The sequence below is a fragment of the Cupressus sempervirens genome, chromosome 4, assembly GCF_028749045.1.
Source record: "Cupressus sempervirens isolate cs-2001-9-10 chromosome 4, ASM2874904v1, whole genome shotgun sequence".
Classification (NCBI taxonomy): domain Eukaryota; kingdom Viridiplantae; phylum Streptophyta; class Pinopsida; order Cupressales; family Cupressaceae; genus Cupressus; species Cupressus sempervirens.
Window position 1 is genome coordinate 723,139,850 of NC_143121.1, and position 21,831 is coordinate 723,161,680.

At 35.4% G+C, this 21,831-nt stretch overlaps 1 protein-coding gene and 1 long non-coding RNA gene across 4 annotated transcripts; both read right to left on the reverse strand.

The window, feature by feature from the left end:
- Positions 1–686: 686 nt before the first annotated feature.
- Positions 687–21,746, reverse strand: LOC149563311 (uncharacterized). 3 transcript variants are annotated; one of them, XR_016364064.1, is made up of 4 exons: positions 21,211–21,512; positions 20,812–20,920; positions 2,771–3,197; positions 687–2,485 (listed from the first exon to the last, which is right to left on the reverse strand). It is a non-coding gene; the product is annotated as an uncharacterized LOC149563311 (long non-coding RNA). The 3 variants fall into 3 exon arrangements; XR_016364063.1 differs by lacking the exon at positions 687–2,485 and having other exon boundaries at positions 2,681–4,999; positions 21,211–21,746; XR_016364062.1 differs by lacking the exon at positions 687–2,485 and having other exon boundaries at positions 2,681–3,197; positions 21,211–21,741.
- Positions 12,858–14,208, reverse strand: LOC149563312 (uncharacterized). The gene is made up of 2 exons (XM_089826650.1): positions 13,467–14,208; positions 12,858–13,359 (listed from the first exon to the last, which is right to left on the reverse strand). Exons 1-2 carry the CDS (start codon positions 14,172–14,174, stop codon positions 12,979–12,981), a joined length of 1,089 nt encoding a protein of 362 aa, XP_089682776.1. The 5' UTR covers positions 14,175–14,208; the 3' UTR covers positions 12,858–12,978.
- Positions 21,747–21,831: the final 85 nt, after the last annotated feature.

The window sequence follows — 21,831 nt, forward strand, 5'->3', positions numbered from 1 at the left end:
TCTGTTATATTAGACCATCCTCATCATTTTGGAAGGATACAAATAATGACAATATAAATCATTATCAGATTCATAGAATATGCCAAAAATACTGCATTCGATGCATAGTTAGAAATTCTCTTTTCTAACTAATATTCCATTCTCTCGGCCTTCTGAGCGCATGTGGAATGTCTGATCCCGTATAGCTTATTTATTGTCGTTTTGCTTTCCCATAAGTTGTGAGGCTCTCAATTGTTTATTTTATTTAATGTCCGCTCCAAGCTAATATCAAACGGGAACAAAGTAAAAGACAATTTTGCGAGCATAAATCTTTGCCAGAAAAAACAATAATTGTGTTTTCTTTAGGACCCTCTTTTATGAAACAAAAATATCTTCTCCGTCCCAGAAGACATACCAGAAATTGCAAAACCTTTAAAAAAAGAAATCTCTGCATAAAAACCTCCATTTACAATGTCTAACACCTTTGAGAAATATTTAAGCATTGAAATCAATAAAAAAAACTCAAAAATAGTACAGTGCAAAGAGATGTGCACAACCAAATTGCCTTCTCCTTTGTAAGACTGCAAGTATAAAGAACACATAAAAGGACAAAAGCCCACAAAAATAATTTCAACTATACATCTCTATGGTTAAAATGAACGCTTATTTTGAATGTCAATAATAAACTGCATTTGATAACTGGACAGTTTTGTGGAGTATATGCATTTATCTTAACAACAATCCAAGGAAAGCATTGGCCACAATTTTCCACGTTTAAAAATTAGTCTTTCACTGAAGCCACCTGCCAAGCTTTATTCACATTTCTGCCCAGGGACATAAGAAGCTAACAACCCCTCAACTGCCACAATAAAATGTTGATATATGAGTACACTATATGACAGAATATGGGTTCTCAGCTCTTAAGTCCTGAACTCTGAATAGCACTTGAAGCTTCTTATTTTGTAATCCGGGGCATATGACAATCCAACAAGAAAATCAAAATTGTCCCTCACAACAAAAACTCCCAAACAAATTATTGCGAACATATGATTCAAACACAAATTTCTTATGTAATCTTTTGGCATTCCTCATATCAGAATGTATGGAATGGGCAGTAGGCTTCTAAGTCCTAGTTTGCATACTTCCTCAGACCAGTGAAGAGCTTGTTGAACCATGAACACTCACTGAATGCTTCCTGAATTGTTCTAAAATAAGTGAAGTGCTCAAACACCATCAGATTTCTCCTACGTTCTCTTATCCAGTTTAAGATTTAAGTGCATTCAATTTTCTGGTCTCTTTCTTGATCAACTGTGTCCTTGCTCCGAATATGTGTTTCCACCTTATTCAAATTCATTTCATAGGTTCTGAGCATGCGCTGACTAACATGAACCTGTGCTGACAGTTCAGTTATCAGGGGAAAGCTTTTGTACCCATTTCTTTAGGTTTTCTATAGGTGCAAAAAACTTCTGAAGATACGCAATTTACTGCCCTGTCAGCAGTTTGTATGTATTATGTTTTTGAGTTTAAACATCAAAGGGTGTATGTGCAATCCGTGGTTGCACATGTGCAGCCTTGTAGGAAAAAATGTAAGCAAGGATTTGATTCTCTGTAAACGACCAATACATGAATTTTAAGAACCATTTAAGTTGAAATTTCTTAATATCAGAGGTTTCCAGCATATAAGTTGATGGAATCCGTGGTTGCACATGTGCAGCCTTGTAGGGAAAAATGTAAGCAAGGATTTGATTCTCTGTAAACGACCAATACATGAATTTTAAGAACCATTTAAGTTGAAATTTCTTAATATCAGAGGTTTCCAGCATATAAGTTGATGGAATCCGTGGTTGCACATGTGCAGCCTTGTAGGGAAAAATGTAAGCAAGGATTTGATTCTCTGTAAACGACCAATACATGAATTTTAAGAACCATTTAAGTTGAAATTTCTTAATATCAGAGGTTTCCATCATATAGGTATCCATCAACAATGTCATCAAGCTCAACAAGAAACTCTATGGAGCATGATTCACAGTCCCTATAAAGAGGATTGTTTAAGCAATCATCCTTTGCATCACATCCTTTGATTGTGTACTGTGTATGTATTTCCATGAAAAATTTCACCCAGTTGAAAAACATGTCTACATGAAGAAATATCCACATGCACGACAGTGCCCCACAACTCCACCACAGTGTCTCCCCAATCAATCCTAGACACATCTCACTCATTCATGCAAATGGTCATAGAACCTTAAATTTGTTTGTCCAGCCAACAACTTTGAAGCCATGAAAGCCATCTTCAAGGAAGTGAAGTTTTTGATCTTCATCTCTACATAGAAACTTGTTTGGAATTGAAATGCTTCTCTCAATTCTAATGCCACTGCACCCATCATGGTACCTCTTGACTGAATGTGATGAGGTGTAGCAGCGGCCAACCACATTGCTTCCTTGTTATACACCTTCACTATCGTAGGATCTGCTATGCTGTCTCCTTTTAACAGTGCTTCTCAATCTGCCATAAACAAAAAATTTCAACCATTTAGATTATCCAGGTGTAATTGTTCTTGGGACATTGAGGGGTCATATTGATTACTATTGATACTTCCCAGCTAGCAATGTTGTCTTCCACCCCAATGGATTACTATTAATAAAGCATGTTGCCCAAATGTTCAAAGGAATTCCTAAGCTTAAAAGTATAATGCATACATATCTTAAAAGAGATCTTTTTTATGTAAATTTTAAGAAATTACATCATATTGTGTGGGTTTAAGATAGAAGAAAGTTTAAACCCAATTACTCAAGCTCAACATATCCAGTTGTGCCCTTAACAAATGTCGATACATATATCCCATCTTTGACAATCCAAAATCTGCTATATTGCTTCTGTCGATAAGGAGGATGTTACAGTTGTTAATGTCCCTGAATAATAACTGGTTGCAGCCCAAGTGCAGATAATTAAATCCTGCAGACAACACACAAACAACATCCCTACTTTTGCGGCTTTGGGAGAATTAGCCATTACCAGCACACAAACCTCCATATTTACGCCCTACATCATTTAGCAGTGCAGTCTTTGGCTGCTTGTCACCAAGTATAGCCTCAAGACAGTTTTAAGTATAGTCTCAAGAGCCAATTTTAAGTTGAAAGCACTGCATGCTACTGCAATACAATCTCAGACCTGCTCTTTTAAAACAGAACCATGCCCTCTGGTAGCTGCGGCTTTCCTGCACCATCAAAGAAAAACACTAAATCAACAGCTAACATCTGAAAAGAATACATGCTAGAACAAAGAAGCTGAGTTTTGAAATCCGGAAACAAGATAGCATGTAATATCTACAGACCAGATTGTTTGAATGGCAGTCTTTGTTTCTACCATTGATGGAACATCATCCATCTACTTGCACGAAGCTCTTCCTACAATTGGAAGGATCTACAAAGTACAAACAATATAGCATGTAACATCTACAGACCAGATTGTTTAAATGGCAGTCTCCATTTCTACCATTGATGGAACATTGTCCATCTATTTACACAAAGCTCTTCCTACAATGGGAAGGACTATAAGTATAACCAGCTGCTGGTTAACACTGCTCTAATTTTTCATAGCAAACTCTACTATAGCATGACATACTGAAATAAAATCTCCAACCATAAATTATTGGTGTATCCTGCCTCTCTCCAGCTGAAATTATCTCTAAAAGTGACCAACGATGGCTCAGGTAACTCCATTTCAAAGACAGGAATGTTCAATGAAACTTATTCTTCACCACCACAGGCTTTTGGGTCTCTTATCCCCATCCATTGATATTCAAACTTGCATGTACACAGTTACAGATATGGATATGGTCTCTGATGCGGATACATTTATTAAAAATATATTATGCGCATATATTTAACACAATTTTCAAGTTATTAGAGAAGATTTCCATTACTTTAAAAGCAATATAGACATACGATTGCTACCTAAAAATTTATTAGTTAATTTAACAAATTACAATTCGCAAAAAAAAATAGTAGAGTTGGAAGCTGGAATACATTTTATTTGTCTTCATTTGGTGTAGAGATTTTTTTAATACCAATTTAAAAAGATTGCACATCTGAAGTATTTTTGAAATTAGGAAGATTTAAATCAAATTTTAAAACAACCAAATCACACAGTATCTGAAACATCATAAAAATAAAGGTTTGGGCACATGTGGGTATGGTATCTGACATGTCCATGCTGTAATGTATCCATCCATGCACTGGGGGAGGGGACAGATGCGTCCAGCTGCTTTGTTGTTATTTGATAGTGGTGCAGTGATTTATACTATGCATTTCTATGTACTATCATTTTGATTCTACAGTTCACTCTTCTGAGAACTACTTATTGTTAATTGTTGTAACCTTAAGTCCTATTGACCTACTTTTGAACATTTAAAAAATCATCTTTTTTTCTCATTTCCAGTTTGTTGATCTTGTCCATATATTGACCTTTAGCTTTTGATTCTTTGAAATGACAAAATCCATATCATGATTATAAATGCCTGTTCCAGCAGCCTACAAAAAACCCCATCATGTCTCCAATTTTAGCTGTATTATTGGATATGAGTGAGCTCGTGTATGTTCCAAGCCATTACCCAATGCCCTACATTGCCAGTGTCACTTGATTCTTTATAATATTTGTTTTATCAAAAAATAAATTGATTGTGTACATATTTCCATGCCCAATTTTATTTCACAATAAGGCAACATATTTCTATTTTTAATCGATATAAGTTACTTGATCACTGGGAAACTGGGATCTCTTATAACCCATGAAAAAAACTGGTTTTACCTTCACCATCTCATGTCCTCCCAAACTCTACTGATCTCATAGGCCTCTGTATAATTTCGCTGCTAGTCTTAAATTCATTCTGTGATGTATCTGCACCTTTTCATGCGATGTGGATCTTATTGTGACCTTGTATAAGGATGCCTCCACTCCAGAAAAAGAGTTTGAGAACTATTAGATCTCTCCTTAGCTAATGCATTCATAATGTTTAATCTGCTCACAAAAAAATTATCTTGTAGCTTTAAAAGAGCCTTGGTCGATCATAAAAAATCAAAGAGCACAACAAAAAGAATCAATTTTTAGACTCCAAATTCTGGATTGTTCAGTTTAAAACAATGTAAAGTATAAATGGGAAAAAAAACTTACAGAAATCTTAGATTAAGGGATAACGTATGTCAAAACCAATCTCTATTTGGCAACAATCTTAAAAAGTCTCATACACCTAGTAGAGGAAGGATTGGACAATCAATTTGACCTTAAGAAACTACCTTTGCCCTTAAACTTCTTTTTAACTTTCCTACACCTATTAAAGGAAGGATCAGACAATCAATTTGACATCAATCCAAAATAATTCACAAGCAGAGCAGAAGCAAGGTGTATTTTAAGCTTAAGAAGATTAATTTTCAAACAAATAGGTGAAAATGCCTGATTAACAGTTAAGTTGCCCTTGAGAGATGTAAGGAATCAAGTTCAACGGCAAAGCAAGTAAATCTGGATACAAGCCAAAATTTAAAAGTTTTACACAATTGCATTTGCTCTTTACTAATTTTTCTGCCAAGTGTTGAGGAGTAGTTCCTTGTGCACATAGGAATCCCAACTATGCTTGGATATAAATTCCTAATATAAGCCTGATTTCCGACCTCTCTACAAGTTGTCCTTAGCAGAATTAGAAATCAGATCAAGTATTCAATGAAAAACAGTCATAAAGCCATTCCATTTCGATCAACCTTATGTGCAAAAAATCAAAACACTTTGTAAAAGTCCAAAAAATGTGATTTCCAACTCACACTTTGAGGGTTGCCCTCACAGGCTAGGATTTTCAATCTGCTATCCAGGTGTTAAAACTAACAAGGTTAGAAATTCCAACTTTCTTTGGAAGGAATTCTTAGCAAATTTCAAGTGATTCTGATTTCCAACCTATCTTTATGAGAAATTCCCTAACAGCCAGTGAAATTCTGATCTACAAGAGGTGTTTATCCTAAAGGACATGAAATTTCAGACCACTTTTTGGAAACTATCCCTGTGCATTATTAAAGCGAGCTAAATATTTTGAACAAATTTGTTAATGCAATTGAATATGAAATGAAAATTCCTAATCCATGGCAAAGTTCTAATCTGCCTTGTGAAGAAATTCCAAATGAGCATCAAATTTCCTACCTACATGAGGCAAGCTGCCCGAGCAAGGGTAAGACTCCAATCACACCTTCTAAGCATTTGTCCTGACAAGCAATGAATTTCCAACCTCGATGCAGAGAAAAATCCTAAGACAAGCTGGATTTCCAATGTCTTTGAGAAATATTCCAAACAGTGTTACTTTTCCAACCTTCCTGGTGAGAAATTCCCAAACAAGTCTCTAATTTCCAATCTGCTTGTGAACGCAATCCTTAACAAGGTTATGTTTGAGCTGAATGCCCAAAAAGGAAATCCCAACTATGAGAATTCCGATCTGGAAGAATTCCTAACGAGGCCTGAATTTCCTACCTAGAAAAGCATTAACCCTCTGCAAACATTGATTATCTGTTCAGCTTGGTGAAAAAGCCTAACAAATGATGAAATTCTGACCACATTTCAGACTACTCCTTACAAGTATGAAATCTCCATGCAAATTCCAAACAAATATCAAATTTCCGACCAGCGTAGGTGAGGTTGTCCAAACAGAGCTCTAATTTCTGACCGTGCTCCTTGATGAATTTCCTAATGAATGGTGGATAGACAACCTGTTTTGAAGGCCTTACACATAATGCATTCCATGTGAATTCCTTTCCAAGCCCCCTTTAGAAGCTAAATATCAAGGAAATTAAATAATAAAATCTCTATAATTAATATGAAATCCGAAATCAACCATAGGGTCAGGCTGTTCAAGGGTGTAAAATATTCAATAATAGGCCAGCCACCTTGGTGTGGTGGATTTTAGATGCAAAAATAAACATTAACTAGCCAGCCTTGGCAGAACAATCACAAGCTTTTGTTGATTTCCACTTGAGGCTATAAGGGGAGATCAAATGGAAGTTCTCAATCATAATTCCAAAACAAATCGAACATAAGCAGAGCAGCAGAGGTGAAAATCAAAACTTCGGGATTGGAGCTAACCATTGAGCAACAAAAAAGTAGGCCAAGATTGCTTTAACATTGGTTGAAAAATGATTAAGATCAGAAAGAAGACAAAGTATTTTAATTATAAGCAGAAGAAGTTGTGAATTATAGCAGAAATCTGTGCAAGTCCTTGTGAAAACTCAGAGATAAAGTAAGAAAAGAATTTGATCATGTATAGGGATGGAATTATGATTAAAATAGTATGAAAATCAGTCAAGAATATGCATTTTTCAAAAGCATGCATTAAGGCATCATCGTGGGAAAATCAGAAATTGAAGTCGAAGTCACATTCTTAACCGTGTTTTATCATGAAAATATTTTTGTAACTTTACCTCATACACTTAGCATTTCATCTCTCGTTTTGCAAAAGGATCAATGCATGGAGGTCAAATATGATGATCATATAAAGTGATAATTGTTGAAGTTTGTAGCTGCGATAGAAATCTTTATCTCTGCTCTTATAAAGTGGAAATATATTTGTTATGACTGTTATGGTTACCTTCAGCTGAAAGAGACATTCGTGAGAATGTTTAAGTTAATATTATATAAAAACACGTGTCAAACGTCATGCAAAGAGGCATGCGTATGGAAATGCTTGGTCGGTCTTATTTTTGGTACTCAAAGAGACCTTCGTGTGAAAAATGAAGAGTCAAATGCAATCTATTTATGTGATTGCTCAGTGTATTGTAATCAATCAAACAAAAAGCATTGTACTTGATTATTTATATCAATAAAATATATATATTTTGTGTGGCCGGATTTTCCCCTTCAAGTGGAAGGGTTTTCCCAAGACAAAGTCATTGTCTTTTCTGCATTTTTTTATTTTATTCTTTCTTTCTGTTATCATAATTTCTGGGCTAAACATTTACATGGTATTAGAGCCAGGTTAAATAACAACAATACAAGAGTGTTAAAGATTATGTAGCTGTGATTGAGATCATTCACAACTGTATAATCAACTATGTTTCTCAGAACATTTTCTCTATTAAGTTTCTTTGAGTGCTGGTCAACGTCATTAGCAAAGACTTTCGAAGCCTTATTCTTTGTTAACACCTTTTTTTTATCGGTTATTATTTTTATATATTGAGTATCTGATGATGACTGGGCATTGTGGTTTGTGACTGTGACCAGTGTGTTCACATCTGGCCTCTTGAATGCCAACAGATTATATTAATCAATCGATACCTAATATTTTGTATCTCTATTATCATAAGCACTATTGAACAGGTTTGAAGCTTTTGGCTGTTTATGAAATGTGCACCTAAGTGACCAGGTGGGATTTTTTTTTCATAGCAAAAAGTTTTTGAAGTCCATATTCATTCATTGAGAGAAACTGCAAAGGTTGTGCGATGATGCCATTGCATATGCAGTAGCAACAACCAGGCTTTCATCTCATCTTAGTCTTAGTTCCAGTTGTTGCAGCGCATCGTCTTAGGGTATTGATGTGGATGTTTAATGATGATGTGGCATTTTTATCGTCCACCTCAACATTTATGGTAGCGTCTTTGATTCCATTTTGTTACGCAAGCATCAGGGTTATTTTGCACTGCCGAAGCTGATGATCGTGGCTCTGAATCAGTCTTTCACCGTGATGGTGCATGTAGAGAAAATTTTAATATATCATATTATGTGTTGAACACCAGTGATTGGTTTTCATGCTGCCGGGTGCTCACTTCATCTTCAGGCAATATGATTTTGTTTGATTATTCATTCTTCTGTAGAGCTCCGGCAGAGAGCTTGTCTTCTATGAACGAAAGTTGTCTCATGAGAAAGGGCAGAAAGATCATCCAACAACATTATGGCCTGTTCACACACAAGGGTATCTTTGCAGATGAAGAAACATCTTCTATGTTGAGGTTGGAATTTTGAACATGCTGGACTGTTGCTGTCTTTTATGCGTTTGCATAGAAAGAATTCAAACTATCATGTGTGATTTTTGTTCTTGCAGAGATTGTTGATTGTCGTGTCTTTATTTATTTTTTAGTTAAAGCATAGGTTTAGAAATGCTACAATAATTATTGTTCTTGCAGAGATTGTTGACTGAGATTGTCATGCCTTTATTTTTTTCATAAATTAAAGCATGAGATTAGAAATGTTACAATAAGTGTGAAAGCTGGTGCTAAGACTCAAACTGTTAAAAGGTTAGCGTTACTGTAGAATCTAAAAGTTGCATATATGATCATTGCAGGAGACTTTCTGTAGACTTTGGTTTATGTATCTGTTTGTGATGATTATTGGGGTCTAATTTGATATTGTTTAAAGATTCTCCATGTGTGCAGTGTGATTTTTTGGAACATCAGCGCTGAAGATGCCTTGCAAGGAAGGAGCAAGCGTTGGCAATTTCTTCTTCTCTTCAGAATAAAATTGTCAGAAGTCTTCTTCTCTGGGTAAAATGGAGATCAAGGAAAGGCAAAGCTTCCACGAGTTGCAAAGAAAGTCAGAAATAAAGAGTGTCATAGAGTTACATGGTCAGGTCCTGGTGGCCCATCCCTTTCAAGTATAACAAGTCAGGTGTCTGAGTTGGATGCATCAGTGATACGATGAGAGATTCATGAACACGAGTATGTTGAATGCAGTCATGGGAGTAAACTGATTATACAGAAAATTCAGAAGCAGATATTTAGCTTCAGAGGAAGGTTACATGACAGAGGTAGATGTCTAACCCTTTGCAAGCTTTTGTGATTGAAAACAATTGAAATCAGCTATCATAATTTGGATCTAGAGGGAGGTTGCAATTAATTCTTTAAATGCGTATGTGGCAGTGGAACTGTTAAAGCACCTTGTTTAGTCAAATTGGAGTCGGCTGTCATATTGTGGTGATCAAAGTTGTCCCTGCTGACAGCGAGTCTTTGTTATTAAAGTTGTCCCTGCTGAGAGAGAGTCATTGTTATCAAAATTGTCTCTGCTGACAAGCAGTCTCTGTTATTAAAGTTGTCCCTGCTAAGAGGGAATCATTGTTATCAAAATTGTCTCTGCTGACAAGGAGTCTCTGTTATTAAAGTTGTTCATGCTGAGTGGGAGTCACTATTATCAAAATTGTCCCTGCTGGGAGGGAGTCTTTGTTAAGAGAAAATCTCAATTATTAATACATTCTTCTCTGAAAGAAATTTGAGGCGGAAACCCTCGTTCCACCCTCTAGGAGTAGGTATGGTGGATTACCCTCTGCGACTAGGCATGGTGTAAATGTATTCTTCTTTGGAAGAAGTCTGAGGTGAAAGCGCTTATTCCACCCTCTACAAATAGGTACGGTGGACCACCCTCTACGAGTAGACATGGTGGAAATGAATCCTTCTCTAGGAGAAGTTTTGATATAAAAGCCCTTGTTCTACCCTCTACAAGTAGGTAGATGGATCACACCTGCAAGTAGGCGTGGTGAAAGTCATGCATGTAACTCCATGACTCTTATCTTATGTACTTATGAAGTAACAATGGTGAGTTATGTTATGGTGAAATAACATATGAAAATATATCAGTGACATGTTTGGTTGCAGCTATGAGTGTCTACCTCATTAAAGATCTCTCCCTTGCTAAGAGGGAGTGTTGAAGTTTGTTGCTGCAATAGAGATCTTTATCTTTGCTATCATAAAGTGGAAATATGTTTGTTATGACCGTTATGGTCACCTTTCGCTGAAAGAGACGTTTGTGAGAATGTTTAACTTAATATTATATAAAATAAAAAAGATGTGTCATACATCATGCAAAGAGGTGTATGGAAATGTTAAGGGTTAATGTATGAAACTATGAAAGGTCTTACTTTTGGGACTGAAAGAGACTTTCGTGTGAAAGATGAAGAGTCAAGTGCAATCTATTTATGTGATTGCTCAGTGTATTGTAATCAATCAAGTGAAAAGCATTGTACTTGAATATTTTTATCAATAAAATATATATTTTGCTGGTGTGGTTGGGTTATTCCCTTCAAGTGGAAGGCTTTTCCTAAGATAAAGTCGTCTTTTGCGTCGTTTTTCTTTTTTTCTTTATTGCCATTATCATAATTTCTGGGATAAACGTTAACAATAATCAAGTGAATGCGCTAAGGAAGGAGAGTTTGAGTATAGAAGAAGGATATCACAACCTCAACAACATAAGAGCTTCAAGGAAAATGTTAACAAAAGGGATAGGAATTGCAATTACTAAGGTTTGAGTCAGCCATTGCATGTGAGATCCAATTCAAGATCACTTCATACAAGGAAACAAATTAAATGTGAAGATAGTCATAATTTTGAATTTCCTCCAAAAATCCAAGATCAAAGGACCCAACAGCGTGAAGGTATTAAAGTCTAGCATCAACTAGAAGGAAGTCTAATACTTCAAGAAGATCGAGATCAAGATATCAAAAACAGGGCAATTTTGAGAACAAATTCAAGGACAAGATTTCTAAAATCAATGAATAACATTCAGAAAGATGAATCAATTTGGGAACATGAGCCATCACAATCATGCACATGGGAGATAGTTTCAAATGGCCTAGTCGAAGCTAGAGAGAGATATGTTCTTTGTGGGTCAAGGATAAGGATGTGCATGTTGAGGTGGTGCCCAATCATCTTCAATCAATCAAGTGACTATAAGTGAACACATCCAAGTTCATCCAATTATTTTCATTCACAAGTGGGTGTGTGAAAGGCATTTTAATAAATTTCAAAGGATATGTATTCCAAAGAAATGTAATTTGCTCATTGAATGACATTTGATGATTTACAACTAGCCCTAGTTAAAGTTTCATTGAACTACTATCTTGGTCGTTGATTGAAATCAATTTTGGCCCATTCTTGTATTTGGGAGATCTATAAAAGGCAAGGCCTCCTCATTTGTAATTCATTAGTTAAAGTAGGAGGAGATTAGGAATTGTTGCCAAGATTCAGTTGAAGTTAATATCCAATTTTCGTTGAAGATAGGTGAATCTTTGTGTATTTGTTTCTATATTTTGCAAGGTTTCTACTTATCATAGATTAGTTAAAGTTCACTGATTAAAATGGAGAAATGTGAAGATGGATGATGAATTCCATGTCCATACCCTTTTGTTTCAAGTCAACTACAAAACAGAGCATGAAGCTAGAATGGGCTTGTTAAGTACTGTGTTCAATTGAGAATGTTCATTTGGATTGCACTAGTATTGGGTATTTGCATGAATGTTGACAATGTGAAAATCCTTCATTAAATGTGAAGTTGTTTTATTTGGTGAAGCAAAACTTGGTTATAGGAATTGAATCATCGAAGCATCATCCATTGTTATCATTGGTTTTAGGAAGAGAATAGATTTCCTAACCCTTCAATCCTTTTTATCTTTATTTGAAGTCTAGTTAGTGTTTTGAGTTCTTGTCACTTTCAAGAGTAGAATTGATGCAGTCCAAGAAGAATAGGGTAAGTCCCAATGTGATTACCAACACATTACATCATTAAATTGAGATATATCCAACATAAAGTCACATTGGGGTTGTTTCATTTGATCACGCATTTGTTAAAATCTAAATTGCCGGTTCGTGGTTCGGTTCCGGGTTCGGGTTCGAGAACCGGTTTGCTGGTTCGACGAAATTTTGGAAAGGGGTTTGGATTCGTTTGGGTTCGTTAGTACAAAAACATGTAAAAATTATATATATATATATATATATACATTTTTATGAAGCATGAGTTAAAATTAGAATGTAGCATAGTACCATAAACACATTTAAAACTTTAAAACAGCATAAACAATAACATATCAATGTATCATGGTGAGCATACCATCATATAGTAACATAATTCAATCAACTTCAACATCAAAGATGAAAGATTCAAAACATTTAAAATATCAAGTTCAAGTGTCATTGTTTCACGTTCAATGTTTAACAGTAACTAATAGAATGAAAATCTATTAAAATTCTAAATTTCTAGTTCTAAGTTCTTCATTCTTCATCTTCATCTTCTTCATATTCATCTTCTTCTTCATCTTCTTCTTCATCTCCTCCTTCTTCGCCTACACTATTACTTGCACCAAGGCCAATGGGATCAGCAGCAGAATCAACAATGGTATTGGCATCAAAGTTATCAAAATCATCAATTGTAAGCGCAACACTGGAAGCATCCAAGTCCGCAATCTCTGCATCTACATCCCACTTCTTTGTCTCCCCTTCTTTGTATTCTTGACTCTTGTGTGAAAGAAGGTGCAAGTTGTTATGCACAAATGCCAGGTTCCCGGCTTTTTTTGATTGCAACCTATTGCGCTTCACCAAGTGGATGAAAGAATAGGTGCTCCAATTTCTTTCTGATGCAGAAGAACTAGCAACCTATAAAGACAACATAGGGTAGGCAATTAAAAAAGAATTAATTCAATCTTATTAAAAAATTCTTTTGAAGATAAAGTGAGCTAATTTTAAAAAAAAATAAAACTTACTTGTGATATAACTTTGATTGCAAGGGGCTGCAATGTTCGGAATTTTTGGCCATGGAGGTACCACCAACCATGAGCATGCTTCTTGAACCGATGACGAAGAGCATCATTACTTAGACCTATAGCATTGACAAATGCTATGAACTCATCCATGATTACATCTCTTATATCATCATCAGGAAATATTCTTCTAAATGTTGCCTGGTACCCGTCAGACACTTCCATATCTCTGTATGGTGGCAACCTTCCTGGTAGATCACAATATTGTGAGCTATAGTATTTGGGGGTCAAGGCATAGGCAAGCAAATGTAATGGAGTGGTCATTTTGTTCCATCTTTCATCAATAATTTTTTGCACTTGTTTGAAAAAGGTCTCTTGCGGATCTTGCTCCTGCTCATTTATAACTTGCCTGATCTTCTCAATCATTGAGTCTATGCCATCATAGATCTCTCCAAGGCAAGGCCTATCCATGTCAGTGTACCTAAGCATGCTCATAATGGGCTCGGTGATCTTAAGGAGATATTCCACACGTTCCCACCATGAGTCAGCCAATAGCCTATCCTTTATTTTGTTTGCCCTTTCAGTGTTCTTTTGCTTCCATACACCCCAATTGTTGCTGATTACCATACCTTGAAGTGCATCTTTCACTTGCACAAGTCGTCTTAAGACGATTATATGTGATGCAAAACGGGTCTCAGCAACCTGTGACATAAATTAGAGCAAAAAACAACTATTAGATACATATTTTAGAAAACTATGAAAAGTATACACATTGGCAATTGCACAAGTAAAATATGAAAAATCAGAAATTGTCAAATATTAAAAATTAAATTACTAATTTGAGTTCAAGTTCATTTACCTTCAATAGCTCCAATTTTGAGTAGTTCCTAAAAAGAGATTGAGTCATGTGGTGGTTTGTGACAAACATTTGTATGTCCTCAGCCTCTTCATACACTGTTTTAATCCACTCAATTTGGTTCCCAATCTTTTGTAGCATAAGATTGAGTGAATGGACTGCACAAGGTGTCCAAAAGATATGTGGATATCGTGATTCAACCAACAAACCTGCTGCTCTACAATTCTTTGCGTTGTCCGTTATGACTTGGACAACGTTTCTTGCACCCACTTGTTCAATGGCCTCAATTAAGCTATCAGCAATAAATGGCCCATCTTTTACTTTGCCCTCACAATCCACCGCTTTCAGAAACATTGCCCCTTTAGGGGACACTGCAAGGACATTGATCAAGGGACGGTTCTTAGAATCCTTCCAGCCATCTGAAACAACTGTCACCCCTGTCTCAACCCATGAGTCCCTTATGGGCTTCAATTGATTTTCAACCCGTTGGACCTCATCATCCAACAAGGTGGTGCGCACTTTCTCATAACCGGGGCCACAATACCCTTTTGGAGCTTCATTGGCACCCCTCAACATGTCCTTCCAAAACGGAGAGCGGACAACATTAAAAGACAACCCATTTGCATAGAGGCATCTTCCCACCTTAATGTCAGCAATATCTCGAGCCTTGTTTTGAAAATAAGTTTCTATTGGCCCTTTTCTTTTGTGTACAATGGGAACAGATTCAGTGTCAGTGTCCATTGTAGTATTGAAGAAGGGATGGTCTTGTACAATAACATCTGAAGGGGGCTGCATTCCCTTAGCTTTTTTACTTTTATTGCTACTACTACCGAGTTCTATTGCCTTGTGTCCTTCTCTCTCTTCTGCTGCCTCATGCTCTTCAATATATTTTAACACGGTGTGATTTGGTATAGGGACACCATTTTTGCCAGGGCATTTCTTGACTCCTCTTCCAGTATAACCACATAGATGGCCTACCACACGATAATAAGAACTATTTCTTTCTACATCACATCCTCGACATCTCCAACGGAATGCACCACCTCCTGGAATGGGTTTTATAATGTCTACATACTTCCATAGAGGAGAATCAAAGTTGGTTTTCATTCTTTGTTTGGTGTTGCCTATTGATGAAGAGGTAGATGACATTACTTTCGAACCTTTCCCTATGGCAATAAATTACTAATTAGATATATGTTCATAATCTATATGCAAGAAAATGACGAATTTTGAAATAATGGAAAAGATTCAAGAACTTAGAACATATGAAGATTGAAAGAGAAATGAAAAAAAAATGGAAAAACTAGAACAAAACAATAGTAAATGGAATAAGATCTTACCTCTTGGTCCTTTTCCAGCCATTGCAAGTTTGCAAATGTGTATAAATGATGCACAAACACTTCAAGAACACCAACAAGTCAATCTTCAAACTCCTCCTTGCACAATCGGATGCTTGCTCAAAAACTTATGTGCTCTCCTTCAAGTCAAAACAACCTATTTAGAAACAACAAATGACTATGAGAGAGCAAAAAACCAATTCATAACACCTTTTTAGGGTACGTGGACCCCAAAAATTATTTAAAAATGCAAATAAATAACTTTAATTTCGCGTCCGTGGGCGGGTTCTTGGCTGGTCCGCCCGGGTTCGAACCAGGATTCGAAAATTGAACCCTGGGCGAACCGTGGTCGAACCGGACCCGAATCTCGAACCGGTTCGAACCAGTTCGAGGTCCGGAGGAGGGGGAGGGGTACCCGTGTAACTTAGGTTAAAATGTTTACCATTTGAAGTTTCCTTATTTGAGAGGATAAAATATTTGGTATTTTATTTTGCATGTGGGAGTGATCACAAAACTCACATCAACAGGGACATTGCTATCATATTCAATTGGAGACATTACAATCTTCTCTCATAGTTCCTCTATTTGGGGACATTTGTTTCTAACAAAACAAATATTTGTCAACCATCAATCCCTCAAGAAATCAAGCAAACAATCATCAAATCCAAATCAATCATCACTTCTTCTTGGGAACAAAATAACCAACAATTCAGAGATCAAGAATCATTTGCCACTCTATGAGTTCCACATAAAATCAAAATTCAGTAGCATATCAAAACATCAAACCAAAGAAAGTCAACAGACCACCCAAAGGGAGGGCACTAGTCATAGTTGGCTGGTAATGCCCCTCATGGGCCAAAAGGCAAGTATATTATCCCAAGGGATGGCTGGTCATAGTTGGACATTCCTGCTACTTGTGGGATAAGAAGAAAGTTACATTGAATTGATAACTACAGGCTTCATTTGGTTGGGCAGTTTATTGGCACCTTTTTAAGTTTCCTACAAAACTAAGCTATGATTGGTAATAGGATAGTTATGCTTATCACAATATACTTTTTCACTAATCTATGCACTTGTATATTACCTCTTAAATTATAGTTATTGGATTTGTTTATTTAAGACACAACACAGTAAATCCCAAAAAGGGTCATTACATTGTATTCCATTAAAAAGTTCTGCTAATGGGATTTCAGGATATTTACAATGAGAAAAAGGCTTTAAACTAAGGATGCAACAATGAAGCACACGGTGTGGGTATCCATTTCACAATGGTGATTCTAGCAATTGAGGTTGTAAGATATAATGAAGAGGTCTCAGTGCTGTCACCTACTATTGTGTGTTAAGACTAGGAGACTTTCAGTGACAGTCAAAATTTGTGTGTGCAATATGCACTGTAGAGAGACTTGCTTAATGTTGAAGATTGTAGCTGTGATAGAAATATTTATCTCTGATTTTATGAAATAAAAATATGATTGCTATAACCAATATGGTCATCTTCAGTTGAAGAAGACATTTGTGATAGTATTTGAAATAATATTAAATAAAGAGACATGTATCATGCGTAGAGGCATGCATATGGGGATATTTAAGAGTCTTATATTTAGAAATTAAAGAGATCTTCAGTTGTGTAGTGAAGACTCTCTCTCTCTCTCTCTCTCTCTCTCTATATATATATATATATATATAGTATCAAGCTAAAAACAATGTACAAAAACATTTTTATTATCAATAAAAGAGATGTTTTCTTGTGTGGCTGGGTTTTTCCCTTCAAAAAGAAGTTTTCCAAAGATACTTCTTGTGTCCTTTAATCCTATTTTTGTTTTTCTTTATTGTTGTTTATCAAATATTTTCTGGGCAAAACATTAACATGGTATCAGAGCTAGGTTACATAACAGTAATAGAGGAGACTTTCTTGTTCTTTATTCTGTGTATCTGTTCAGTTTGCTTGAAATATCTTGTAGGCATTTTAGAAATATTGTAAATTGAAGTTTCCCTGTGTGAAAGACCATATCATTTTGATGATTATTCCTGAAATTTTAATTGCTCTTGCTGCGCTTCCTCTCTATTTAAATAAGTCTTCTTTTATCTGATATCGTAAAATATCTTGATCTTCTATTTGTAGTCTCCTCTATTTCTCTTGCAAAAATTTTCATGGTATTTTGATGCATTAATTCCAGAATTTAAGATAAGCGGGTAGAGAGATGTAGGTACATCATGGCATTTTTCTTCACCCTTTCTGCCATTTATCCACTCTGCAGATTTGTACGTGGTGCCCTTGTTCAACGAGGGACTGCACTTAAATTTCTCTATATACTGGCTTACTAAAAAAATGGAATCAAATCGGCATTGCCTTGATATTTAAATTATAGGATGTTTCGAGTCTCTCCTGTTGTTGTTGTACATTATTCAAGATAAACCAGTTTGCAAATGTATGTATTACATTTATTGTTTGTATTGAACAATTGATACATGATACTTTCTTTGCATATTGTGCATATTCAGACATGTTTATTTTTCGTCATAAATGGGATTTAAATGTTGATACTTTCTTTGCATATTGTGCATATTCAGACATGTTTATTTTCATCGTAAATGGGATTAAATGTTGGTGTCTATTATGATAACCCCATTGATTTTTCCTGCATGCCCTCCCCTCAACTAAAGGTGGGGGAATAAAGATTTGCTACCTTTGTGTCACATGGTAGGGAAGCTTTTTTTGCAAGTGAACCAACAAATTTGGTTGTTAAGATGGAATTTACCAGTCCCTGTCAAACCTAAGTTGCCAGTTGTAAACTACCACCAATTTACTGGTAAAGTGTAGCCCAGCAGGCGTTGCATGTTGAGTACCTTAGTGCTTTGAAGTTGAGCTTATGCATTAGAAAAGTGATCTGTCTTTTCTTGTTCATTCATATTTAGCAAGTGGCTTTTATTATTATTGGTTACTTTATTGCTGGTCAGCTAAAAGTGCATGGAATAATATTTGGCGGTTCAATTTTTTGGATTATCAAGACTTTATGTCTTGGCATCCTTTCATCTTCTTACAGCATCGCCATACCTTCCACTTCTCACTTTTTCAGCACTCTTTGGTAAAGTGTCTGGTTAATTATTATTGAGAGCATTTTAAAACAGCAGACAACATTTTTCCAGGTAAACTGATTTTAGTTCTTCAGAAGGTTGCTGCTGTATGTATTCAGAGCCTTGGTTTTGTCAAACCCTACTTCAAAAATACTTCTTATCTCATTCAGTCATATATGGGTCTTCTCATATTGTGTCAGATAAGTATCCTATGATTATTGACTATAAATAATGGTTGTTTTCTTAGCATTGATTTATCTATATATATATATATATATATATATATATATATATGATAGGCTCATTCTATCTCTCTTGGTTGCAGGGTGCAACAAGAAGTGAGGACATTGTCTTAATGATATATTCAGAGAGAGATGTTCAGCTTCAGAGGGAGGTTAAATCAGATATCTTAATGTGGTGAACAAAGTTGTCTCAGCTGTGATTTTTCTTCTTATTGATTATGACTTCTTATTCATGTGAAATTAATGAAGTTGTAAGGACAGTTATGTTAACTCTTTCACTTATGACGAAGTCATAGTGAACATCATGTAGAGAGAGTCCATGATGTTATCGCGTTGAGAGATTCTGTGATGGGAGTTGGATGTCATGTTGAGAGATTCCATGAAAGCATCACGCTGAGAGAGTTTGCAACGTAAATTGCTTGTGATCCTTGCAAACTTTTAATGTTGCATGATTCTATGATTTTTTTTGCTGAATATTAATAAGTTAATTGTTCTTTTGTTGTCATTTTGAGAAAGTCCGTTACTGATAAATCTATTAATGAGAGTCTTTGTTAAGAGATAATCTCAGTATTTAATGAGTTCTTCTCTGTGAGAAAAGTTCAAGGTTAAATCTCTAATTAATGCATTCTTCTCTGGGAAAAGTTTGAGGTGAAAAACCTTCATTCTACCCTCTGCAATGAGACATCGTGGAAGTCATGTGTGAGACTCCATTTTATGTTACTACGATGAATTATGTTATGCTGAGATAACATGTTTTTTAAGAGAATCTATGTAACCAGAATTTATCATTGACATTTTTTTAGTTGCAGCTCTATGCAACTGCTATACTAAATATCTCTCTCTTGCTAAGAAAGAGTGTTGAAAATTGTAGCTGCGATAGAGATCATTATCTCTAATTTTATGACATAGAAATATGATCAATATAACCGTTATGGTCATCTTTCATTAAAGAAGACAATTTGTGATAGTATTTGAGATAATTTTAAATAAAGAGACATGTGTCATGCATCATACGTAGAGGCATGCATATGGAAATGTGAAGAGTTTTATATTTAGCAATTGCAGAGACCTTCAGTAGTGTAATGAAGAGTATAATGTATCAAGTGAAACACATTGTACAAAAACATTTTTATTATGAATAAAGGAGACATTTTCTGATGTGGGTGGGTTTTTCCCTTCAAGGGTTATCCCAGGATAAATTCTCGTGTCCTTTGTTCCTATTTTTGTTCTTCTATATTTCTGTTTATCTAATATTTTCTGGGCAAAACATTAACACTTAAGATTACATATGATGTAATAATCATCTTTTTGTATACTGACGCAGTAACATACTTTGGATTATGTAAAAAGTTGTAGAAACTTGTCTATTGGTGTAGAAAGAGCAGCACCTGTACATTAGTGATAGTTTTTTTTGTCTGATAGAAGTTTTTGGTTTTCTATATTCCGAGACCAACAGTCTGTTGTTCTGAGCCTTGCTGTTTTGTACTAAAATTTTTATTTTCTGGGCAAAACATTAACACTTAAGATTACATATGATGTAATAATCATCTTTTTGTATACTGACGCAGTAACATACTTTGGATTATGTAAAAAGTTGTAGAAACTTGTCTATTGGTATAGAAAGAGCAGCACCTGTACATTAGTGATAGTTTTTTTTGTCTGATAGAAGTTTTTGGTTTTCTATATTCCGAAACCAACAGTCTGTTGTTCTGAGCCTTGCTGTTTTGTACTAAAATTTAAACTACCATTAATTTAAAAAGTAAATTTGCCTCAGATCAATGTATATTTAGAAGAAAAGCTAAATAAGACAGAAAAAGAGAAATATATGATAAACATACCTGATTTTAATGGAATTGAAACCGTAAAGCTATGACATTCATCATGTTCTCCAGCCTCTCGAACTCTTGCAGTAGATGGAATTGCACTTGATACTCTATATTAAGATTACTACAAGAAATCATCATTGAACAGAGATCATTAACAAATATTATTCCAGCATAACTAAAAGCTCAGAATCCACCAATTTCAACCAGGACTGTGCCAACTCTAAAGCCATGACAGTCATTTAAGTCTAACAAATCTATATATTCCCTGGCAGAATTTTGATACAATATTAACTACATTTCTTATAAGATACAAAGGATAGTAGAGACCAAAGTTCTTTTGTAGCTTCACATATTCTTTTATAGGGCACAATTACAATATCAAGCTCAAAATATGCCAATGCTTTGACTTACTTTAGTGAGAATGTGGCTTCAATAAGAATGTTTATTCAAAGACTAGATACAAGATTGAAACACTGTAAGCTTGCTTCATCATCGTCTTCTGTGTGCCTGGAATCTAGCACAATCCAAAGCTAAGCTAGCAGTCATGTTGAAAAGGCTTTGAAACTTGGATGTCCCTGAGCAGGTACCACAAATAATACCCTATAAATTTCACACATGATTTGTATAAACTATAAGCTAGGCAACGTTCAAAGAAACACCAACATTAAAGTTCCCATATCTGTCAGAAATTGCAACCTGCAAAATTTTTCTCACAAATATGAATGTGATACTAACACATAAACACAAAAGCCTGAAAGAAACAACATGAACGTGGGGGTCACTTAGAATTATAGAACACCTGTACAAGTCAACAGAATTCAGTATTAACATATGAAATCCTCAAGAGGAACATGTCTCTGAGATCTTCCTATTGGATGAGGAGACGAGCTAAAATAATATAATATATTTCATAAAAAATAAGCAAATTTTGCTATGTTCAAAATTAAAATTACGTAATCTTATCTTTCATCATACTGCATGCCCGACCAGATAATTTTTGAAATTACCACCTTAAGATAGTATCTGAAGAGG